The 21,321-nt window shown below is 40.3% G+C and overlaps 1 protein-coding gene across 8 annotated transcripts in view; it reads right to left on the bottom strand.

The window, feature by feature from the left end:
* The window catches only part of LOC143216065 (ankyrin repeat and BTB/POZ domain-containing protein 2), a 38,771-nt gene that overhangs the window by 9,933 nt on the left and 7,517 nt on the right, over positions 1-21,321 (bottom strand). The window contains exons 1-2 of one of the 8 annotated variants that reach the window (XM_076438804.1): positions 5,954-7,187; positions 1,422-3,389 (exon numbers count right to left, since the gene is read on the bottom strand). The exons of 1 other annotated variant lie outside the window; for it this stretch is intronic. In XM_076438804.1, the coding sequence (XP_076294919.1) occupies positions 1,422-2,128 (707 nt within the window). In that variant the 5' untranslated portion in view covers positions 2,129-3,389; positions 5,954-7,187. Of the gene's footprint in view, positions 1-1,421; positions 3,771-5,953; positions 7,188-16,952; positions 17,170-21,321 lie in introns of those variants that run through there. 6 more of the 8 variants (XM_076438813.1, XM_076438851.1, XM_076438833.1 and 3 more) reach the window with 6 other exon arrangements.

The raw sequence follows: 21,321 nt of genomic DNA, 5'->3' as shown, positions 1-21,321 counted from the left end.
GAAATTGTTGATCATCGATTTCGAAAGGACTATTAGCAAATTAAAAGTGAATTCTCCTGCAATTGCTCAGCAATAAACCGTTAATTCTAACAGGACAGTTACGTAGAAATAGAAGTAAATATTGCAAGCAAAGAGATTGAGGAATAATAAATGATTAAAAGTCTCTGTAAGCAATAAAAGTGAATATTTTAAGGAACAAGTCCATCGATCTGCCGATCCGTCGAGCGAGTCGCTTTCCAAACAAGGGAGTAAACGTTCGCGATCCGGTATCGCCGTGAAAAATCGTACACGGGCCTCCCCCGGCCCGACAGGGGACCGAAAGTGAAAAATCGAGGCCCGGTTTCGCGCAGGTTTCTATCCTTTAATTTTCAGGACCGCGGTCTCGGTTACATAACGCGGGCCCGCGGATTGCATGCAAACGCGGTTCCACCGTGCAAATTAACAGTAGGCGTCGTACGAAACGTAAATTAGATTCACGTGATCGATAAGCGTCGAAGGGGAGGCGTAATCGTGATCCACGTGTGCCGCTCACCGTGGATCTTGATCGGCCCACTCTGTTTCCGGCGCGGGTCGAAACGTTTTCCTATTCGGCCGACCGAAAAATCCTATCGCGGATTCGATGGAGCATCGTCGACAGACAAATTTCACTTTGTTCACGCTAAACCTACCGAGCTATAAATAAACAGCGTTATCTTATCTTTTTTTATTCATTAGAAAAATTTAAAAATACTATTATATTATTTTCAACCTGTTTCATAAACATATTAAGAAAGACAATAAAATATTTATTTTGCATAAAGATCCGTTGTCTACTTATAAAAATAAAAAGAACAAATTTATTGGAACTTTGCACGGTGCATACTATAATATCTGCGCTACTATTTATTAGCGTACATTTATTTAATCATTTACCACGAAAGCAGCTTCATAATTTCACTAATCGTCAAATAAAAAATCTGGAACCGGTTGTTTGACCGGCGTTGGTAGGTTTAGTATTAATACTTGACTCGGTGGGTGCGTTAATCCTAAAAATTCTCCTACGGAGCTTCCATTGATTTTCGATCTTTTCACCACGTTTTTATTAGCTCGCTTTCTTGTTTGTCTGTCTGTTCGGTGGCAAATTTTGCAATTGATTTTAAACTAACTTCCTGATGAGCTAGAGACTTGAAATCGGTTACATGGCTCAGAACTGGATGACAATGCATTACTCAAAAAAAAATTTTCTTAAAAGTCTATCCGTTTTTTTCAACGATTCCAAATCCTAATAAAGATGTTACTATCAAACCATCGGTACCGGGACACCCTGTATATCGGTAGCGTGAAGATTGCACAGAGACATTTCTTACGAGCCTGTGCGGCCGCTCTGGCTGCGCAACGCTAATTTTTCATCGACGCGGCAAACAAACGCGAGCATGATTTACCCCCTCAGGCGCCATTGCTGCACAAAGCTCCAGTCCGCCTTGAACCCGGTGTTGTCCCCCGGCAAGGACCAATAGTCCTCGACCTGGCTCTCATCCTCCTCGATCCTGAGCACGTCCTCTCTGCTGGGGCTGATGTTCACCACGATTTCGTGCGTGACCTTGGCGTCCTGGTTCTCCACCAAGCTAACAGTGGATCGTTGCCTCTCGATCCTGCTCTTTCCAAACCGTTTCTCGTCTTCAACCTCCTCAGGCTCTTGATCCTTCTCCATCATCCTCGCGTCCTCCTTAACAACAACAACCGGCTGGCTTTTCTCAGTCTTCTCCGTCTTCTCCATTAATTTCTTATTATTCTCCCGTTGTCTCTGGCTGGAATCGCCAAAGTAAATCACTGTTTTGTGACCGACGTCTTTGTCCGTTCTCTTGGGACCGTTGTTGGACACTGCGGACACTGTTTCCGGCCCCTGGCTCTTGTCCTCTAACGTGGCGCTATCTTCGTAGCCAACGAACCTCGGATCCTCTGTCTCCAGCCACTCCTTTGACAACGTTCTATTCGGGAACGGTAGACCACGACGTAAGATGAAGTTCACCGCGTCACGACGTCCCGGAGGACTCTCTGGACTCGGACTGATCATCCTGTAGTCTGTCAGTTCACGACACAGCACGCAGCTGCAGTCCTCCACGCACGAGCTCCGAGCTATCGACGGCATCTCATTCGCTCGGATTCATTTCGCCTGGTTTCCGAACAGCGATTTGTGCAAAATAACAGTTATCTCTCTTTCTAGTAGGTTTCTTCAAGTTCTTTTGATCCTTTCCACTACTTGAAATCACACTCGCTCCTTTCTGAATCCACGAATAGCCGCAGCGATGAGTAAGAAATTTGGAGAACTCTGCTGATGATGTTTTGGTGACCGGAAGTCCAGTCACGGGATTCAAGATGACGCTCGAGTGTTTTATCTGACCGCACTTCCGGTCTTCTAGCTCGAGGAAACTGGAATCCTGGTAGCTAGTGTGTGTGGAGTTTGTTGGCTTTTTTGAGACTGGTGGACGATGATCTCGATTGATAGATATGGATCTTGATCGCTGGATGATAATCTTGTTTGGTATTTGTACTTCTTCTTGGATGTTTATAAACACGAGACTTTCTGTTGTTCCTTGCTCCTAATAGCCAGGAGCACGATTTTCTCAGCTGTTTCCTGCTTTTAATAATTATAAACACAATGTCTTCCGTTGTTACACTTAACGACCCCGAGCATGAATTATTTTAATTGCTCCTCACTTTGAACAACCTCGAACCTGACTCTTTCAGTGGTTTATCGCGTTCGATCATTGCAACACGATTTTCCCGATGGTTCCGTGCTTTCAACAATTGCTAGTACACTTGTTAGACGCTGATCCACAAACGATTGTAGAAACGAGAATAAACAGATCGTGTCACTGTAGTTCCTTTCCTGGACACAGCTCTCTTTTTGGAGAAACACAGAAACTTGAATAGAAAAGTCTACAACAATGCTCTATTTTGCAACATTTGTACGAACAGCACCAGAGTGTTTCTAGCTGTCTTCAGTTTCCCGAGGGACATCTGAAGAACACAAGTAGTTTTAATTGCTCGAGAGTGGTTCGACGCGAGTCAGGCGCGAGCATGGCTCGGGCCACGCGACTGAATCGTGGTATAGTGATCGCGGCAGGTGAAACGTGCACTTCCTCCGACGCGGCGTCGCGTCTGCGAATAGAAGAGACCGCTCCTTGTGTATCACTTTCCTTTCGTTGCTCCTCTTTTCACCGGTACGGTGTGCCGTGGTCAAACGAGCGGCGAGGCTTATCGCGTGCGAAATGCGAATCCACCTTTTCCACCACCCCAACAACACCGGAACACGGTCCCACACCTGTCCGAGGATGCCACTGAACAACCAACAAAAGGAGGACACCAGCTAAGGGGTTAGCACTGATCCGGGACACTTCTCTGTCGATCTTTAAACACTTCGAATTATTTTTCAATTTTCTTTCTAACAACTTCCTACTATTTTAAGGGTTTCTCTTTTGAAGTCTACTTCAAAGGGCAGGTACTTGACTGTGTGCTATAATACTTATTTTAAACAATTTTGTTTATTAATTATATAAAATATAGATCTCTTCCTCTCTCTATATAGCTCTATCTTTGTTTTTAACGCGATGGACTCGTTGCCAGGATTGCAAGGGTGCGGGATTCGGCTTCTCATTTCTTGATAATACAATCACGGGGTATTTCAGTTAGTAGTTACTAGATAAAAAATTGATCTAGGGCGCTATCTCCTTCGAAAGTCCTATTTTTTCGTTTACGATGCGTACTTTGCATTATTCGGAAGCATAAAACTGCGCATATAGCGATTTTCATAGCTAAATGCTGCCGAATAATGCAAATTACGCCTCGTAAACGAAAAAATAGGACTTTCGAGGGCGATTGCGGCCTAGATTGATCTTCCATCCAGCGCTTTTGACTACTGAAAAACCCCATAATTGTATTATCGAGAAATGAGAAGGTGAATTCCGCACCCTTGCAATCCTGGAAAAAGGGGTCAACTCCCTTAACCCTTTGCACTCCTACTTCGAAGGACAGATTCTTGACTGCTACTCATTTTAAACAATTTTGTTTACTAATTATATAACATATAAAGAAGAACCAAATACATATAAAAACCCGCCTCATTTACATTTTTCTATCTGTGATGTCGAGTCACACTCGACAAAGGAGTGCATAGGGTTAACCCCCTGCAGTAACATTTTTTTCACAGTCACAGTGATTAAAACGTCTTCATCCCCAAAAGTGTCGTAGAAGAGAAAAGAATTAATGCTTCAATATTGATTAAAAATGAATCAAATTTGATTTCATTTAAAAAGAAAGGCGTATTATTCATATTTGACTTTGTTCAAAATCTTCATCGGGAGTGTGATTCGTTAAAATACGGCAAGGGGTTAAACAGCGACGATTTCGTTAAAACAAATAGTACAATAATAATCCTGGTCTAACATTGATAAAAGCGATTTTCACTTTTAGTATGCAACAAGCTAATGAAGTATTAGTAGTTCGTTTATAAAAATTAGCCAATTACTTCCGAGATTTAACCTACATGATAACTGTGAATGGATATTATGAACAAATATGTAAGATAGCCGGTTACTAGGTTCTGCTTACAGAATTACACAGCCAATTTTCCTAGTTAACAACGTGTTAAAGCGTTTCAGCGTTTAATTTGCTAATTACTGGCAAGAATTTCTTCTCTTTAGAGTTTTTCTTACAATTAAGTAAATCGACTACCAGGAGCTACTAACCTCTCAGACGTGGCGCCTTAGGTTATTGCTCTGACCAATCTAGTCTCAATTAAAGTGATTTTCGAAATATTTAAATATTTTCAACAAAATACCAATGTATTTGCATAAATATATTTTATGTAGCAGAATATGGACAATATTAATGTGCCCATAATTATGAATGTGGTCTAACAATATACAGTTAGGAGCAAAACTGATCACACACACTTTAAATTAGAATAGCTTTTTTTATCACTGGACCAAACGACTTCAATTTCTATGTAAGGCTAGAAGAATTAGTTTAGTAAATGACGTCTTAAAAATATGTTGAAAAAATGCATTTGTTTGGAATTGTGAAAAATTAAAAGATGTGTTTGATCAACTTGTATAAATTATATCGGAAATATAAATTAGTTCTGAAGATTTCATTGAAATTGGTTAATTGATTTACGAGTTATAAACGATCAAAACTGGTAAAAAAGTCAAAAATCTTAGTCTGTAATTTTACCACTTTTGATCGTTTCTAACTTGTAAACCAATTAACCAATTTCAATGAAATTTTCGGAGCTAATTTATATTTCGGATATAGTTTATACAAGTTGACCAACACTTTTAAACTTTCGTTATTGGCCCAGCTAAAAAAGTCGTAATAATTAATTTTTACTATTGTTTTTCACAATTCAAAATTCAGTCTTCTCAAACAATTGTTTTTTGGTGTTACATGAGCAGACTGCGGTTCTTCATGCGAAATCAAAATGTTTTGCATTGATTGTGGGAAGCAGGAATAACATAAAAATTGATTTCATCCCTTAACGAGTTTGTTACATTAAAAGCAACATTAGAAGATTCTTGAACTTTGTAAATCTTTTACTGTTTCATATATCGCCCATCCAGTTTCTTCATAAATGCATAAAGATCCGCAGTCTAAACGTAGTCCACTGTAAATGTGAAAAATATTTGGTCATAAAACTTCGCGTACAGAGTTAACCAGTCGACTATGTGAGTTAACAACGGGTTGAACCGTTCTAGCATCTAATTCGCTAATTATCAACAGGCATATTTTCTCCCCCGTAACAATTAGTCAAATGAAGTACCCGTCATCATCGCGATTTGCCTGTAGGGCACCGGTAAACAAGCGGCGTCCTCGCACGTTTACTCGCGTTTACTACACGACGGGGTCCAAAGATAGAACGCGGGAGGGCAATTACGCTCGCGAAGCTGATTGTGAGTACAAGCGCGACTTTCACCTGCGTAAAATTGATTCCGAAACGAGTATGTCTCTGGTCTGCCGTTTACTGCATTCTATCTACATGTATAGTATGTATATGTAAAACCGATTCGATAATTTCCATGTCGCCAGTCCTTCCTCATTTTAATACTTGTTAGCAGATATTTACCCGCATGTCAACAAATATTAATTGCATCATTATTCTACGTCAATCGTGAGAAGATATTTTTTTGCACAGGTATTTGAGGATTGACTTAGAAAACTTGAAATTTGTATAAAAATCATAAAACATTATGCGGATTGTACGCAATGGAAAAGTGAAACGATGAAATTTCAGAATATCAGTTATTTCCAATTGATCAAAATGATTAAAATTAGAAAATCAAAATCTCCCTCATTACCAACGAGAATTAGTTTCGTCGAAAATTTGTTAACGCACTTGTCGTAGTGTCGCACAGTTCAAAGAACTAAGGACACTAATAGAATCACACAGACGACATTCACGGGAAACTAGAACGAAGAAGGTCCTCCGTAAATGTTCACAGGACTGTTCTGTTAAATCACAAGGTCAAGATGAATAATAAAGAGTGAAGGATGTCGCGTGCAGAGGAAGGATGTCACAGAGGACGTTTCACTTTGATTCGCGAATCGAGCTGGTGTCACACGCGTTTCCTTGTTCAAAGGGAACAGACAGGATCGAGTTAAGTGGCGGCTGCCACTCCGCAAACTGTTATGCTCTTTTCACCGGCCCGGCCAGGAAACGGGAGAACCGCGAACGAACTGTGTCTGTACACTCTCGCCCCACCAGTATAATAATCGCGGTTTATTCGGGGGAGGAACTTCCGGCGGCCATCCTACTTCCTATGAACGGAGCATGAACGTCGTTGCCCTAACCGGGGCTCCGTGACGATCACGGTTTCTCGGACTTCTGCTACCTTCGACGATGACTTCCTTGAACTTTGCCTTTTAAACTCGAATATAACATACAATTAGGCTTGGCCATATTTCATGTGGAATAAGATAAAAGATAATCATGAAATAATGAATTATTTTAAATATTTTATTATATGTGTTTTAGAAATATCGTGAAAAGTTTATTTCCATTTCACCGACATAAACGACCACTTTTCAACATATCCTTGATCTAAGTAACAATTTGTTTGTATTAAATTTGACAAATTTAACCTGCTGCATAATTTTAAATTGAATTTAGAAAATTTAGAACTGCTGAATAATTTTAAATTGAATTTAGAAAATTCAAAACTGCTGCAAAATTTTAAATTGCATATGGCAAATTCAAACTGCTCCAAAATTTTTAATTGAATATAGAAAATTTAAACTGCTGCAAAATGTTAAATTGAATATAGAAAATTTAAACTGCTGCAAAATGTTAAATTGAATATAGAAAATTTAAACTGCTGCAAAATGTTAAATTGAATATAGAAAATTTAAACTGCTGCAAAAATGTTAAATTGAATTTAGCAAATTTAAACTGCTGCAAAATGTTAAATTGAATTTAGCAAATTTAAACTGCTGCAAAATGTTAAATTGAATTTGGCAAATTTAACTGCTGCAAAATTTTTAATTGAATTTAGAAAAGTTAAGCTGCTGCAGAATTTTCAATTGAATTTGACAAAGTTAAACTGCTTTAAAAATTTTAATTGTAAAAAAAATGTTTAAAGTCAAATTTCAATATAAAAATTCCAGTGTATTCCTAATCCAATAAATAATTTTTACGTCTTCAGTTTGCACAATTTCGACGCCTGTGTTCCAACAATATTGCCACAGAATTCCATCAATTTGAATTTCCACCGCGCCGCGCACACAAGAAGCATTCCCATCCGCAATCCAAGCGTCGCGCGTCGGTCGAACCAGTGTAATTGAAGCGTTCATTAAAGAGGAAGAAAAAAGTCCACAATTTGCACGGTGTCTCGGAGAGAAAATAGCAAAGGAAAGCGCACAGAGAGCGCCAGTGTCACCGTTTCCCGGTGTGCACGGTCCTCACAAAGGCGAGAGGAGGATTCTCAGGAGTTTTCTATCTGGTAATTAACGGGCGAAGGTGCAGGGCGCACAATGCGGAAGCCAGACACAATTAACTAGGCCACAGGCCGGTTCCAAAGACCTGTCCGTTTCAAAACGACGGTTCCACGGATTTTAAAAACCACCAGCACCAGCTCTCCATGCTCGATAAAATCCGCGCCGATAGGAATGATACCCGGGACCGTTCTAATTGATCACGAATCGACGAGCGGTTCTCGGTTCCAACACACACACACACACACACATACAGCGTACGATAAATTCGCGTGAAAGTCATAGGCAATTTTACTCATAGGCGGGGAAACCGGTCTACGCGATTTTTCCCCGCTTTTCCCACCCCTTCGCGGTCCGAGTGACCGACGCGCTGCTGCAAGCCATTGTCCTTAAGGTATGCACCGAAAGTAGTGTATCCATTTCACTCTCATCATCGTGTCTGCGAAAACACATTTTAATACAATGTCTAAGAAAAATCGTCTTGATATAATGTCTGCAGAAAACGAACGTAAAATAATAAAGTCTGGGAAACGTTTCCAACACAATGGCTTGAAAAACGTCTTTAAAATGTTTTTAAAATAATGAGGCTACAAAATATGTCTTTAAAATGTTTTTAATATCATGGTTACAACATATGTATTCAAAAAATGTCTGTAAAATAATGGTTACAAGACATATCTTAAAATAATGGCTACAGAATGATTGTAAAATAATGAGGCTGCAAAATATGACTTCAAAAAATGTCTAAAATGTTTTTAAAATAATGGTTACAAGATATGTCTGCAAAAAATGTTTTTAAAATAATTGTTTTAAAAAAATGTCTTTAAAACGTTTTTAAAATACTGTCTACAATACATGTCTTCGGAAAATGTCTTCAAAATAATGGTTACAAAATATGTCTTCAAAATGTTTTTCAAATAATGGCTACAAAATATGTCTTAAAAAAATATATTCAAGAAAACTGTCTTTAAAATGTTCTTAAAATAATGGCTACAAAACATGTCTTCAGAAAATGTCTCCAAACATGCATTTAAAATAATGTCTACAGAAAGACATTTGGAACAATCTCTGTAAAAAAATCATTCGACGCAAGCTCTACAAAAACATCCATCGATCCAGCCTCCACAAAACCGCATAAAGTCAGCACACTGTTGCAGAACATATCAATTTTGCCGGACCATTGTCGGCAGGCACCGTGCAAAAAGAACACGCAGTTTTACGTCACCGTCGGCGAATGCGTTGACTTACTTTCCGCAGGCGACTACATGCTTAAGTGTCCGGTGACTTATGACCTCGGGCTGGCAGGCCCGATAATTCACATGCCGAGTAATTTACGCGTTTCCGGTTCTAACAACGTGGCCGTTCTCTCTCTCCAGCATCTGCCAGCCCGATAATTAACGGCTAATTAAATTTATCCGAGCCGTGGCGGGCGATCGTGCGCCCTGAATTTCTGTCGCAGGAACAGAAGAGAACAGACATACAGAGACAGACTTACGGTTATAGTCACAGGGTTCACCATTCATGGCCGGGCCCTTTCCGAGAAAGAATATCGTCGACGGAAACGTTTAATCTCGAGGGTGCAGCGAAATTAACCCCGTAATGCATAATTTTTTATGGTTGTGTCGAGCTGCATGTTACTTCTTTTATTTCTACTGTAGAACGTGATGGAAAATTCTTTTTTTTATTTAACTCCTTTCTCTTCCATTTATTTTATGTGATTTGTATATTAGTATATATATTTATTTTATGAATTTATATGGGGGAGGGGGGGGGGAATGGAATATCGTTGCTATATTATTTTCGACTTAGTAAAATTATTACAAGTTAATAATATTAATTAATTAATCTTTTCTCCTAAAACTATTTTGGGCAATTTTTATTTTTAAATTAAAATTAAAATTTCGATCGTTCGGATAGTCGATGTTCCACTCAATCGTCGATTAAACGATCAAATATGCGTCGAATTGTGTCGTGTTTGGGCTCATTTTAACCAGAAAAATGTGGCGAATATGTCAGTAGAGGTTTCATTAGATGAACGATTTGGGAATCGTTCGAAATTTTGGGATTGGCTTGCGAAAGTGGGAAGCGGGACGCGTCGGATGAAGATTCGGATCGTCTCGCGTGACGGAACAGTTTCTTTCGCAAGATAGCGAGTTCGTGACGCAACCGGAGGATTGTTGTAACAAATTGTAACGCTCGTTATCGTTAGCGGACGCGATGGCGGCCACGGTTCGGCAATTAATTTAATATCCCGGCCTGGAAGCGCTGTGTGTCGCCCTTGACACCGGAGTCTCGGCAAGCGAGCACGGACAATGCTCGCCTTGAACTCCTCCTTGCCAAAGCTTTCTTTATTGTGAGGGCGAGAACGTTATGCTATTGCGCTTAGGGTGCGGCAGGATCGGCTTCCTGCTTCAATCTATCTATAACATTCGAAATTTATCGAAGATCCTAGTCGATTTTTCCAAATAAAGATTCAGAAACTTGTCCGTGTTGCTTTCAAATAAAACTTGAATTCAACAATTGTTACATTACAATGTTACTTAAAAGTGTACCTTTTTAAATTGTTGAATTATAAACGATACTCGATCCTGCAAAGCGCAAAGCATAGCTTGGTGAAGTATAATTCTAGTATATGTTGTACAACTACTTTTTTTTCCAAAGAACGTTTAAGGGTTCTAGGTTCGGATAACAGAGATTCTACTAGGTCGTGGATTAAACGAGCAAATACGCTCCAAATTGGAGCGTGATTGGACTCATTTTAATCAGGAAAATGTGACGAAGTAGAAATAACAGTATCAAACAAAAATAATTGAAAACAAAAGAGCCTTATCACAAAATTAGCATCGTCTCAGCAGTACCTTGAGTGTCAATGTTCTGTTAACTCGCTGTCGGTCATTTCTCTTTACAAAAATTATAAACAATCATCTACCTAGAACTCTCATCTCTCCAACTCGATGAAAAATTCCATTTTACATGGAACTCCACAATGCAGCGAAAAGAAAAGCAGCCTCCACCGATCCAGAACAAACTACACGATTTCCACATCCCGATTTCGAAGCAAGAAATTGATAATGCATCGAGTCACGGATAACAAGAGCAGGCATTAAAATGTTTAATTTTTCTTTGAGGTAAACAGCTGTTCCCCTTCGATTTTCCGAAGCCGAATGAATCGATGGTTCAAACGTCGATAAATCGCTCGCGGATAAAACGCGAGCGTTAAAAGGAGCCGGTAAAGGATTCTCGAGATGGTCTTCGAGGGATTCTCGACGAAACTAATCGCGCCACCTAATGCAACATAAAACTAATTACGCAGCTTGTCGTTAAAGATGCTGGTCCCGCGTTAAACCACGAAGAACACACGAGGCGGAGCTAATCAAGAGCATAGACACTTTCGAGGCGGCGAGCATTCTAGGAGGATCTAGAGTTATGGCACTCTTAGAACCCTCGTTTCTTCCTGAACTTCATCGCTACGGGCACTACAAGCAAGAAACTTCGCCGATAGCGCCCGTGTTTTGCGATCTTCCGAACATTCTCCTTGGCTATCTTCGACGACTGTTTGCTATTTACTGGCGGAGATTGCGATTTCGAACGTGCGCTAACGGCCGACTGCATTTGCAACCCCTCCGAGGCGCATTTAGGAATTTGAAAAATTCTATTGTTAGCGCTCCAGCCAGTGAGATGGTCAATATAATCCACTTTTGATTTTTGTTATTTCCTGTGGACTGAAATAGGACACTCTGTTGCAGTGAATTGTTAATAATGTCTATGAAAAATCGTCTTCCAATAATGTCTGCAGAAAATGAACGTAAAATTCAGTCTGGCAAAGTGATTTCACGCAATGTCTTCAAAAAATGTCTTTAAAATAATGTTTAAGATATGCCTTCAAAAAATGTCTCTAAAATAATGGCTACAAAATATGTCTTAAAACAATGACTACAAAATATGTTTCCAGAAAATGTTTTTAAAATAATGGCTACAAGATATGTCTTCAAAGAATGTTTTTTTTAGATATGGGCTACAAAATATTTCTTCAAAAAATGTCTTTAAAATAATGGTTACAAGATATGTCTTCAAAAAATGTCTTTAAAATAATGGCTACAAAATATGTCTTAAAACAATGGCTACAAAATATGTTTCCAAAATATGTTTTTAAAATAATGGCTACGAGATATATCTTCAAAAAATGTTTTTTTAGATATTGGCTACAAAATATGTCTTCGCAAAACGTCTTCTTAAAATAGGTCATTGTGATTGCGAATTTACAATGTCCACCGATCCGAAGGTGTAGATTCACCCATCATTTTTATACACCCTGTACAATTGAAACGAACTTTTGAGAAGTGCATTCGAAACATCTATTCGAAGCATTTGTTTCGACAAATATTTGCCAGTACACGAAAGGATCCGTCGTGTTGCAACGTTACACTTTGCGCAACCGCACGCCGATTATGCTCGTTCACCTGACCGCTGCCAACAAGTATCTGGGGACGTTCGCTCGTTAAATATCACGATCTCTGCATTTCTCCCGACATCGGATAACCTGTTCCTTCTTCCGCGTCTAACACGAAGCTTTTTCTATCAAAATTGCTTCGACTCGGTTAGCTCGAGCCCCATAACGCCGTGGAAAATGGTGACGGATTTTAATTATTATCATAATTAGGTTTATCAATGTTGGACGTGTACCCTAAACGAGCGAGCATAAGTTGAATGCAATTACTGGCTGCGGATGTTGTTTAGCATGCGAGTCTACATACTTGTGAGAGAAGGACTTTTATCGAATGGAACTTTATTAGCCGACTGGTTATCGAGACTCGACGATTTGAAAAAGTGCTTTGTAGAATGCAGTCTGCTCTTTGCAACTACATCTTGAAATTTGATACACGATTTTTTGTTGCTGTTTTATCGCTTTTTTCATGGAAGGTGGGTTGACGACATTTCGTATTATTTTATACATCGTGCACTTTGTATTAAAAATGCTATAAAACGGTTAGAAAAAAATCCTACATTAAATTGTTTGTGGTCGTTGCAAAGGGGAGACTTCATTCTTAAAATTCATATAAATTCGAGTCTTGGAAAAAATTTTTTAAGCTCTCCAGAAATAATCGGATCTGCACTTTTCCTTTCGCTGTTTAGTAGAAAATTCGCATCTAGGAAGTGAAAGTAGAGACTTCCCTCTATAAAACAGATTGTTCCCCAATTTTTGTAAAAAAAAAATCACCAGAAGTGCATTTATTATGAAACAAACTTTGCAAAAATGCATTTGAAGCAAGTCGAAACGAGAAACGAGTAAAGTAGTGCTTCCAACTATTTTGCATAAACGTCCGGTAGTCTGACGGCGAGTTTCTATTTCGTGCAAAAAAGTTCGCCGATGTCAGTTTCGGTGATCTCTTCTTTCACTGAACTTTCCTCGGCGCTGTGAAAAGAGCGAGTACTTCCGGTCGGTTAGGATCTCGGTACGAAATAGAAATGATATTTCGCGCGGTTCGATCGTGCGAAAGCAGCGCGAGCCCGCGATTCCGCGCGCGCGCGCGATTTAATTAGCGATCCGAAAGTCGGAAACAAGAGGGAACTCGTTATCTGGGAACCGGGTGATCGCGATAATGGAACGCGCGCGTGAGAGGACGACAAGCGCGTTCGCGCCCGGTTTGCAACCTTACGGCCACAGATCCGCAGGAGATATTTGGGTTAACGGCCTCTCCTCCTTTTGCATCCTTCCTCATCCTTCCTTCCCTTCCGCCAAACACGACGGAAGATCTTAACTAGCTTTTACTCGGTCCGTTAACGTCGCTAGGTCAGGGACGTTTACTCTGTGGCGCACACTCCGCCATTTTCGCGAAAAATTTCAGAAACAACCAATCAATTTAGAAGAATTCTCTTAAACCCAACGCTTGCACCAATAGCAGTAGATCAACCATTTTGAAATTTGCTTTTATCACTAAATATTCAATTTGGGCGACTTTCAAATGACCTTGTAACCTCGAGGATATAAATATAGTCAAAAAGTCGAAACAAGTCTATTTTCATAAGAATTTATGTCAATGATATCAGAATCTCCATTTTGAACGTTGCTTTCTTCATAAAATATTAAATGACCTTGTAATCTCGAAGATATAAATATAGTCATAAAGTCGAAACATGTCTATAGAATTTATCTCAACGATATCAGTAGAATATTCGAGAAATAGTTAATTTGATATTACGTTCTTCCTTTCAACTTTGCGTTTTTGGTAAAACAATTGAATTCAGCAAAGACTAAATGATGAGAATTTAGATCAGATATATTCAGAGTACCGAGAGTCGAGAGATCGATGGAACGCATTTCCTCGATTTTCCATTTTACGAGCGAGATTGAAACGTTTTGCGCCGGAGAAATCGAAAGAGAAAATCTTCGGATTCCACGGGAAATATTTTGATTGCCGGTCTCTTGATGGGATCGACGGTGTATGGATCGTTCTGCGCTTCCGGTGAAGTTCTCAGACCTACTTCGGACGTGATCGTTCTTTTGTGCATAGGCGAACATGAATAGTACATCATTGAGAGTAGTGTACCATTGAAACACTATTTACCCATAACTTCTTTATGTATAGTGATTTTTTTATAGTTTGTGTACATAGTTACTTTTCATAAAAGGTTCGAATATTAATGAATTTTCAATTTGAATCGTATTAAATCGGGTCTAAATCGATTTCTAAAGCGACTCGGACCCAAAAAAGGCCGTGTCATCGAAAAGAGCAGAAAATTTCACCAAGAAAACATGTGCGACACCCCATACCAAAAATCCAGTCCAGATATGTGCTCGTGCGCAAAGGTTATCGAACGGGGCTGCGGGAGCGCTCGCGTGGGCTCGGAGTGGGGGAACAGGGAACTAGACAAATCGCCAGGTAATCGAAGATCATCGATGAATCACGGAACCGTCGGGGTCGGGTCTCGGCACGCGATCGGTTAAAGGAGGAGGATTCACGGTTTGTAAAATAGCCGCGTGTCGGCGAAAGGTTATCAGGGGCTATCGAGGGGAAAGCAACAACGTCCGTGTGTTTAACTCGTTGACTGACCGATTTACGGTTGACGCGGTGTTGCTTCGGCTTTGGGTCCCGTTCATTTGGAACGCGCATGCGCGTGCCATGGCACACCGTACACCGGCGACGTATTTATACGGCGGCGTTGCGTTGTATTACGTAAAACAATTACGTCCTCGGGCACCGCTTTAACCGTATACATACCGTGATCACGCTGCGAGTACTGGCATCGAACGGTTTCCTTGACGTTGCCGGTGAATGGCGTGCTCTTTGAACGGTCACTTATCCGTTGGGGACGGTAACAATAACTGTCACGTGGCACGGCAATGGTCACCTAAATTCGCAAAGTTTGGAATCCCTCTTCCAGGCTGATATTCGACACTTTAAAAGGATGTCTCGAAAAATTAAAAAATTTCCAATTCAGTAATTTTTATTTTCCCTGCTCAAAAGTGGTACCATTGAATTGTTGAAATTCTCCCGATTAGAATGAGTACAAACACGACGTGAATCGGACTACTTTTACAGACCTCGTACATAGCAATCGCACGTATTCCCGCCATTTTGTTATTTACGTGTTTGTAAAACTAGCCCGATTTGCGTCGTGTTTGGACTCGTTTTAACCAGAAGAACCTCAGCAGTCCAGTGGTACTATGTTCGGAGAGGTGAGACGGAAATGACTGAATTCTATGCATTTATGGTAAAAATGATGCGAAACAAAATAGAAGAAACATTACATTTAACATCACCGGTACATTATTTACAACCTATTGAAATTCCTAATCAAATCCTCGAAATCTCCACAAAATCGAACAATCTTTTTCCTCGAGCGACATCCGAATTCACCTCGCTAGTTGTTCTCCGGCATGCTTCTTTTATTTTCATTCCAGATGTTTAGCGGGATCTCTGGAGATTGCCATTACGAGGCTGGCCATCCGATTAAGGATCATTAAAATTTATGATGTACATAATTACCGGCGATTCGATTAACGATGTCGAACGAGCATATATTTTCGCTGGTGCACGTCCCCCTCCCCCGCCCCTCCGGGCCCCCACTCCTCAGTTAGGCCCGTCATTTGGTCCCATCGACACCGCTCGATATCTGCCCGGTGCGCCCACCGAAAAGAATCTGCTCACGGCATACAAATAGGCGGTGAAGTTTAAGGGTTCGTGTAATAGCACCACAAATCTCGGGGTTCGTTCACCCATCTCGTCTTTCTGTGTGTATGTATACAGAGTCCCCGATACGTAAGTGTGTGCTAATATATAAATTTCACCGTGGGCCCTGGACCGAACATTTGGGACCGTTGCAACGATCCATATTCCATCGACGCTGAAAAGGAACCGGTGCTACCGCCTTCGAACGGTTTCCATACACGAGTTCGCGATTTATTCGGCCCTCGGGCCCTGATGGCCAAAGGACCCAGATTTTCGGGATTCTTCGGACCCCCTCCACACACCAAAAGGAGTCCGTCAAAATTAACTTCCATATTCTTAACTCCTCCGTAATGTCATATTATTACATCTTTCTGTGGCCACATGCCCGTTTGCATCACTCAGCTCAACATTCCTAGCTGCAGAATTTGTTTATCGCGACTTTTGCCGTTTTTTCTGCTGTAGCTGGATTAAACAAGACACCCTGTACATCAGCCAGTATCGCCATAATCGAAAGGACACATATCTAGTTTCGTGTCGAAGGTCAACGTTCCTCTTCCTCGGCAAGAGGAGGCCGAGGACGAGGATCCACAGGCCCGGGCTTTAATCGATCCTTATCGGATCTAGCGGATCACCGTCGAACGCGACCATTAATCAGATCTTCGTTAAGATCGATATCGATTACAACACACGAGGATCGAGGCCTCGACTCGCCGGAGAAACGAAGAAAAAGAAGCAGAAAAAGGGGAAACGAAAGAAGAAGAAGAAGAAGACGAAGAAGAAGAAGAAGAAGAAAAATGGCGAAGTAACACTCACCGGCGCGGTTTCGGTCGCAGTATCTCGTGTCCGGAATCGGATATGCAGATGCTGAGGCTGAGAGGACCCCCATAATGCTCTGGGGGAGCCCCGGATTGCACCGATTGCTGCTGGGGACCGGCAATCCCAGCAGAACCGGAAGTTCCGGTCAAGAACAACGGCTGCTGACCGCAACCGTCCATCGTGGGCCGCTCGACGTTCATTGACGATCGATGACCTGCAAATTACAGCCGACATTTTGTCAGTCAAATGCTGATTTCATTGGATACAGAGTAAGCACGTTGGTTGGCATTTTTAGAATTGTTTCTCTCTTTTTATAGTTGCTACATCTGTCTCGTAAAGTGTTGAGTTCGCTGATTACGAATTTGCAAGCCGTTCTTGTAAATTTACAACTTAAAGAATTTTTTATGATTTATTTATAGGAACTATGGTAACGATTATGTAGTGTAGAGTCTCCCGAATATAATGGTATATTTTTATTTAATATTATGCATTTCTGTGTGTGAATGTGTTTAATTAATGTTTAAAGGGAGCCAGACGCCTCTTACCCATCTGTTCACGAGGAGTACATTATTAATTCCTATATTGATGGCAAATCTTTGATAAAAAATTGCAAATAATGAATGAAATTATTCTGACGAATGCCGAAGGGATCCAGAGAATAATGATTGCGAAGACCGAAAGGAGAAAACGCTCTTTTCAACTAGTTCATAAGAGATCCTCGGAAGCATGATGCTGCGGAATGGTCTCACCGGAGAAAGTTCCGAGTGAAAAAAGCCAGTCGAACAGACACGTGTCGTGACATTTTTTTCTCTCGTTTCGAGGGGACTCTGTTCCACTCTGTTCAGTCGGTTGTTGCCGGCTGGTTTCCAAGAGTAATTAACACCATCCGTGCGACACAAACGAACGCTCCACGAATAAATAGTCAAATAATTGTTTCCTGCTCGCGGAGGTGCGATCCTATCGCGCCGCTAATTACTCTCGGAATCATCCAGCCGCTCGTTAATGACCTTCGAGCCCCGAGAAAGTTCTCGCGAGCAATTACTTTCCTTCAAAGATTTTCCCAATCGTCACGGTTTCTTCTGGGGAACATTGTACGCACGAATTTCTACGCATTTGCTTTCATTCATACGAAACCGAGCCGCCATTGTACGCGCGCTATATTAACATACAACAGTTCTGAAATTAATCGACGCGAGACACACGTGTGGAACAATCACAGTTTTGTACGTCGGGCAAAGAATGTTTTGAGCATGTCGCTCTTTAAAACTGTTTCAGTAAATAGTTTAGTGACAAGTATTTTATCCAATGAATTTTTCGAAATTCGAACTGCAGGTTGAAGACCTCGTTGGACAATAGTTAACACTAGAACTACCGTTCTAAATGACTTGCTCCTGATTTGTTCTCTTACAAAGGAAGGACCCAAGTGTCCGACTTCGATTTTCATAATTTTTTGTGAGACGATGGTATATGGATCCCTAATGATGTCTGCAAAATATTAGGTGTAGTTACTCAATAGTTTTAAAGATATAAACAATTAAACTTTCATACCTTTTCGAAGTTCCATTAGCCGTGTAAGCAGGTTGCGTGAAAGTTCAATTGTTTATATCTTCCAAACTATTGAGTAACTACACCTAATATTTTGCGGACATCATTAGGGATCCATATACCACCGTCTCACAAAGAAAAAAAATTGAACCGACTTCGAAAAAACCCACTAAAACAATGCACTAAGAAGTATGAAATAAAAACAAAAAAGCACGAAAAAGTATGAAATAATTTCCATTTAATTTATATGAATACACACCAACTGTTAATAAAATTGATTAAAATAAAATATTAAATACCATATTAAATACAATACAATCTTTTCGGAGGTGGCGCAAAATTGAAAATTTTCGACATTGGAAATTACGAAAATCCTTAAATTCTTCTACATATGCTTTCACATATTAATGTATCTTCTCTTCCCACCTACTGATTTCCAAGTCCATCATATTCCAATGAAATCATAATCAGCAACATCTGTCATTTGGAAAATTTTCAATTTTGCGCCACCTCCGAAAAGATTGTATTGTATTTAATATGGTATTTAATATTTTATTTTAATCAATTTTATTAACAGTTAGTGTGTATTCATATAAATTAAATGTAAATTATTTCATACTTTTCGGTGCATTTTTGTTTTTATTTCATACTTCTTGGTGCATTTTTTTAGTGCGTTTTTGCGAAGTCGGTTCAATTTTCTTTTTTACATTACTTCTTATGGGAAAGGTTGGTTTGGTATACGTCCTATTCGGTATAAGTCCAAACATCAGGAACGGATTAAGGTCGTATACCAAGGTACCGCTGTATCTTTAAAATTTGTTTCTACAATTCGCATCGTGCTCCACTTTTAACTGTTAATTCGCGCAGGTGTTCGCGCGATTTCCATCCACGTGTACGGGCCAATCTACTGAAATCGGGAGCTAGCGATCCTCTCGCACATAAATCCTCGATCAGTCAACGATTTGCGAGAACAGGAAGTCTGAAGATCCTCTCGAATCAATTTCCCCGATCAATCCTCGCCGAAACACGCGGTCTTTCTAAAAGAGAAAATGCTCACATGCAAACGAGAGCCGCTCGAGAGGTTTCCACGGCAGGCAAAAGCGCAAAGAAAGAAAAAGGCGTCTCGCAGTATAATAAATCGCGGTCAAATTGCGAATCGCAAAACGAGAAAGCTAGTCGATCATTTGCGTGGACTCTCCGCGCCGTAGAGTGAGAAAAAAGGAACTAGAGAAGAAAAACACGTGATAACACGATCTATATAAGCGGGACAGCTTCTCGATCCACCTCGAGAGAGAGAGAGAGAAAAAAGTCGATCGAACCGGGATCGTTGAACGGATCGAGCGTGTCTCAATCCTCGCCAACAAAGTGGAGGAACACGCGCGGCGTCCTCGATCTTCGCTGACATAGACTCCCGGCCGCAGATGATTCGTGCTGTACTTCGTAAATGGTGTTGCGAGGTAGCTGCGGCACGAATTTATTCGCGTTTGCGCACGGACCAGCGAGCACCGGACGGTAATTATCGCTGAAAGTCCGTCATCTAGGTGATCGGGGTCTGCACGCTTGCCAGCAACTGATTGAAAACCAGTTATAGAGCGGTTCGCCTCCAGCACAGTCTTGAGATCCGTACAGATCCGTTGCAACCTATAGGCTTTTCTGTCTAGGCGTTTTGGGGCTCTAGGAACCTCAATACCTCTTTGGTGTCGCACACGATATTTGAAGAATTTATGTGTATTACCAAGCACCGAATATTTTAATTGTTATGGCGGTAGACTCGTTTCCAGGATTGCAAGGGTACGGGATTCGAAACACGGGATTTTTCAGTAGTCAAAAACGCTAGATAAAAGATCGATCTAGAGCGCTATCTCTCTCAGAAGTCCCATTTTTTCGTTTACGAAGCGTAATTTGTGTTATTCGGCAGCATGTAGCTTTGAAAATATTGGGTTGGGGCAAGAAAGTAATTTCGGTATTTTAAGGTGAAATAAAACCTAATTTTTTTATTCAAGCAATGAACTTCAACAATAAAATATTTTCCAGTTTGTTCGATCCGAACAAAACGATTGAGGTTCATTGCTTGAATAAAAAAATTAGGTTTTATTTCACCTTAAAATACCGAAATTACTTTCTTGCCAACCCAATAGCTACATGCGCAGATGTATGCTTCCGAATAATGCAAATTATGTCTCGTAAACGAAAAAATAGGTCTTTTGAGGGCGATAGCGTCCTAAATCGATCTTTTATCTAGCGTTTTTGACAACTGAAAAACCCCATTTTTCTATTATCGAGAAAAGAGAACGCGAATCCAACACCCTTGCAATCCTGGAAAAAGGAGTCTACCCCCTTATGCATGTGATTATTTTTATTAATCACGAAACTACAAAAAATATATAGTTAGAATAATTTTATTTGAATAGTTCTACAATTTGTATTTATTTTAGACTGAATTTTAGCTCACACTGAAATTATAATTTTGTTTGAATAGTTTCAAATAAATGCAATCTTGTAATTATTATAGATTAGTGGTGTTCGGTGGTTCTAGTCCCAAGTATAATTGTTCACCAACATGTATAAAAAAAGATTTGTTCGAAAGGTTTTTTTTTAGGATAATCTTGTGCCGGCGTAATGGGTGAAATAAAATTCGAAAGTGTTAGAGAAAGATGGCGACCGGCCGGGCAATTATCCTTAAGATGAAATCGGTGGAAGGCTTATTTGTCTATAAAAGGCTCGGCCATTTTGTAATCGAGAGAAGTGGATGGCTGAACTGGGAACGGATCTGGAAATAAAAGGAGCGCGAAGTGAAACGTGAAGCGAATCCCGAAGTAGG

This window comes from Lasioglossum baleicum, chromosome 2 (assembly GCF_051020765.1).
Source record: "Lasioglossum baleicum chromosome 2, iyLasBale1, whole genome shotgun sequence".
Classification (NCBI taxonomy): Eukaryota; Metazoa; Arthropoda; class Insecta; order Hymenoptera; family Halictidae; genus Lasioglossum; species Lasioglossum baleicum.
The sequence above is the reverse complement of the archived record's forward strand: the minus strand, read 5'-3'. Positions and strand labels throughout refer to the sequence as shown.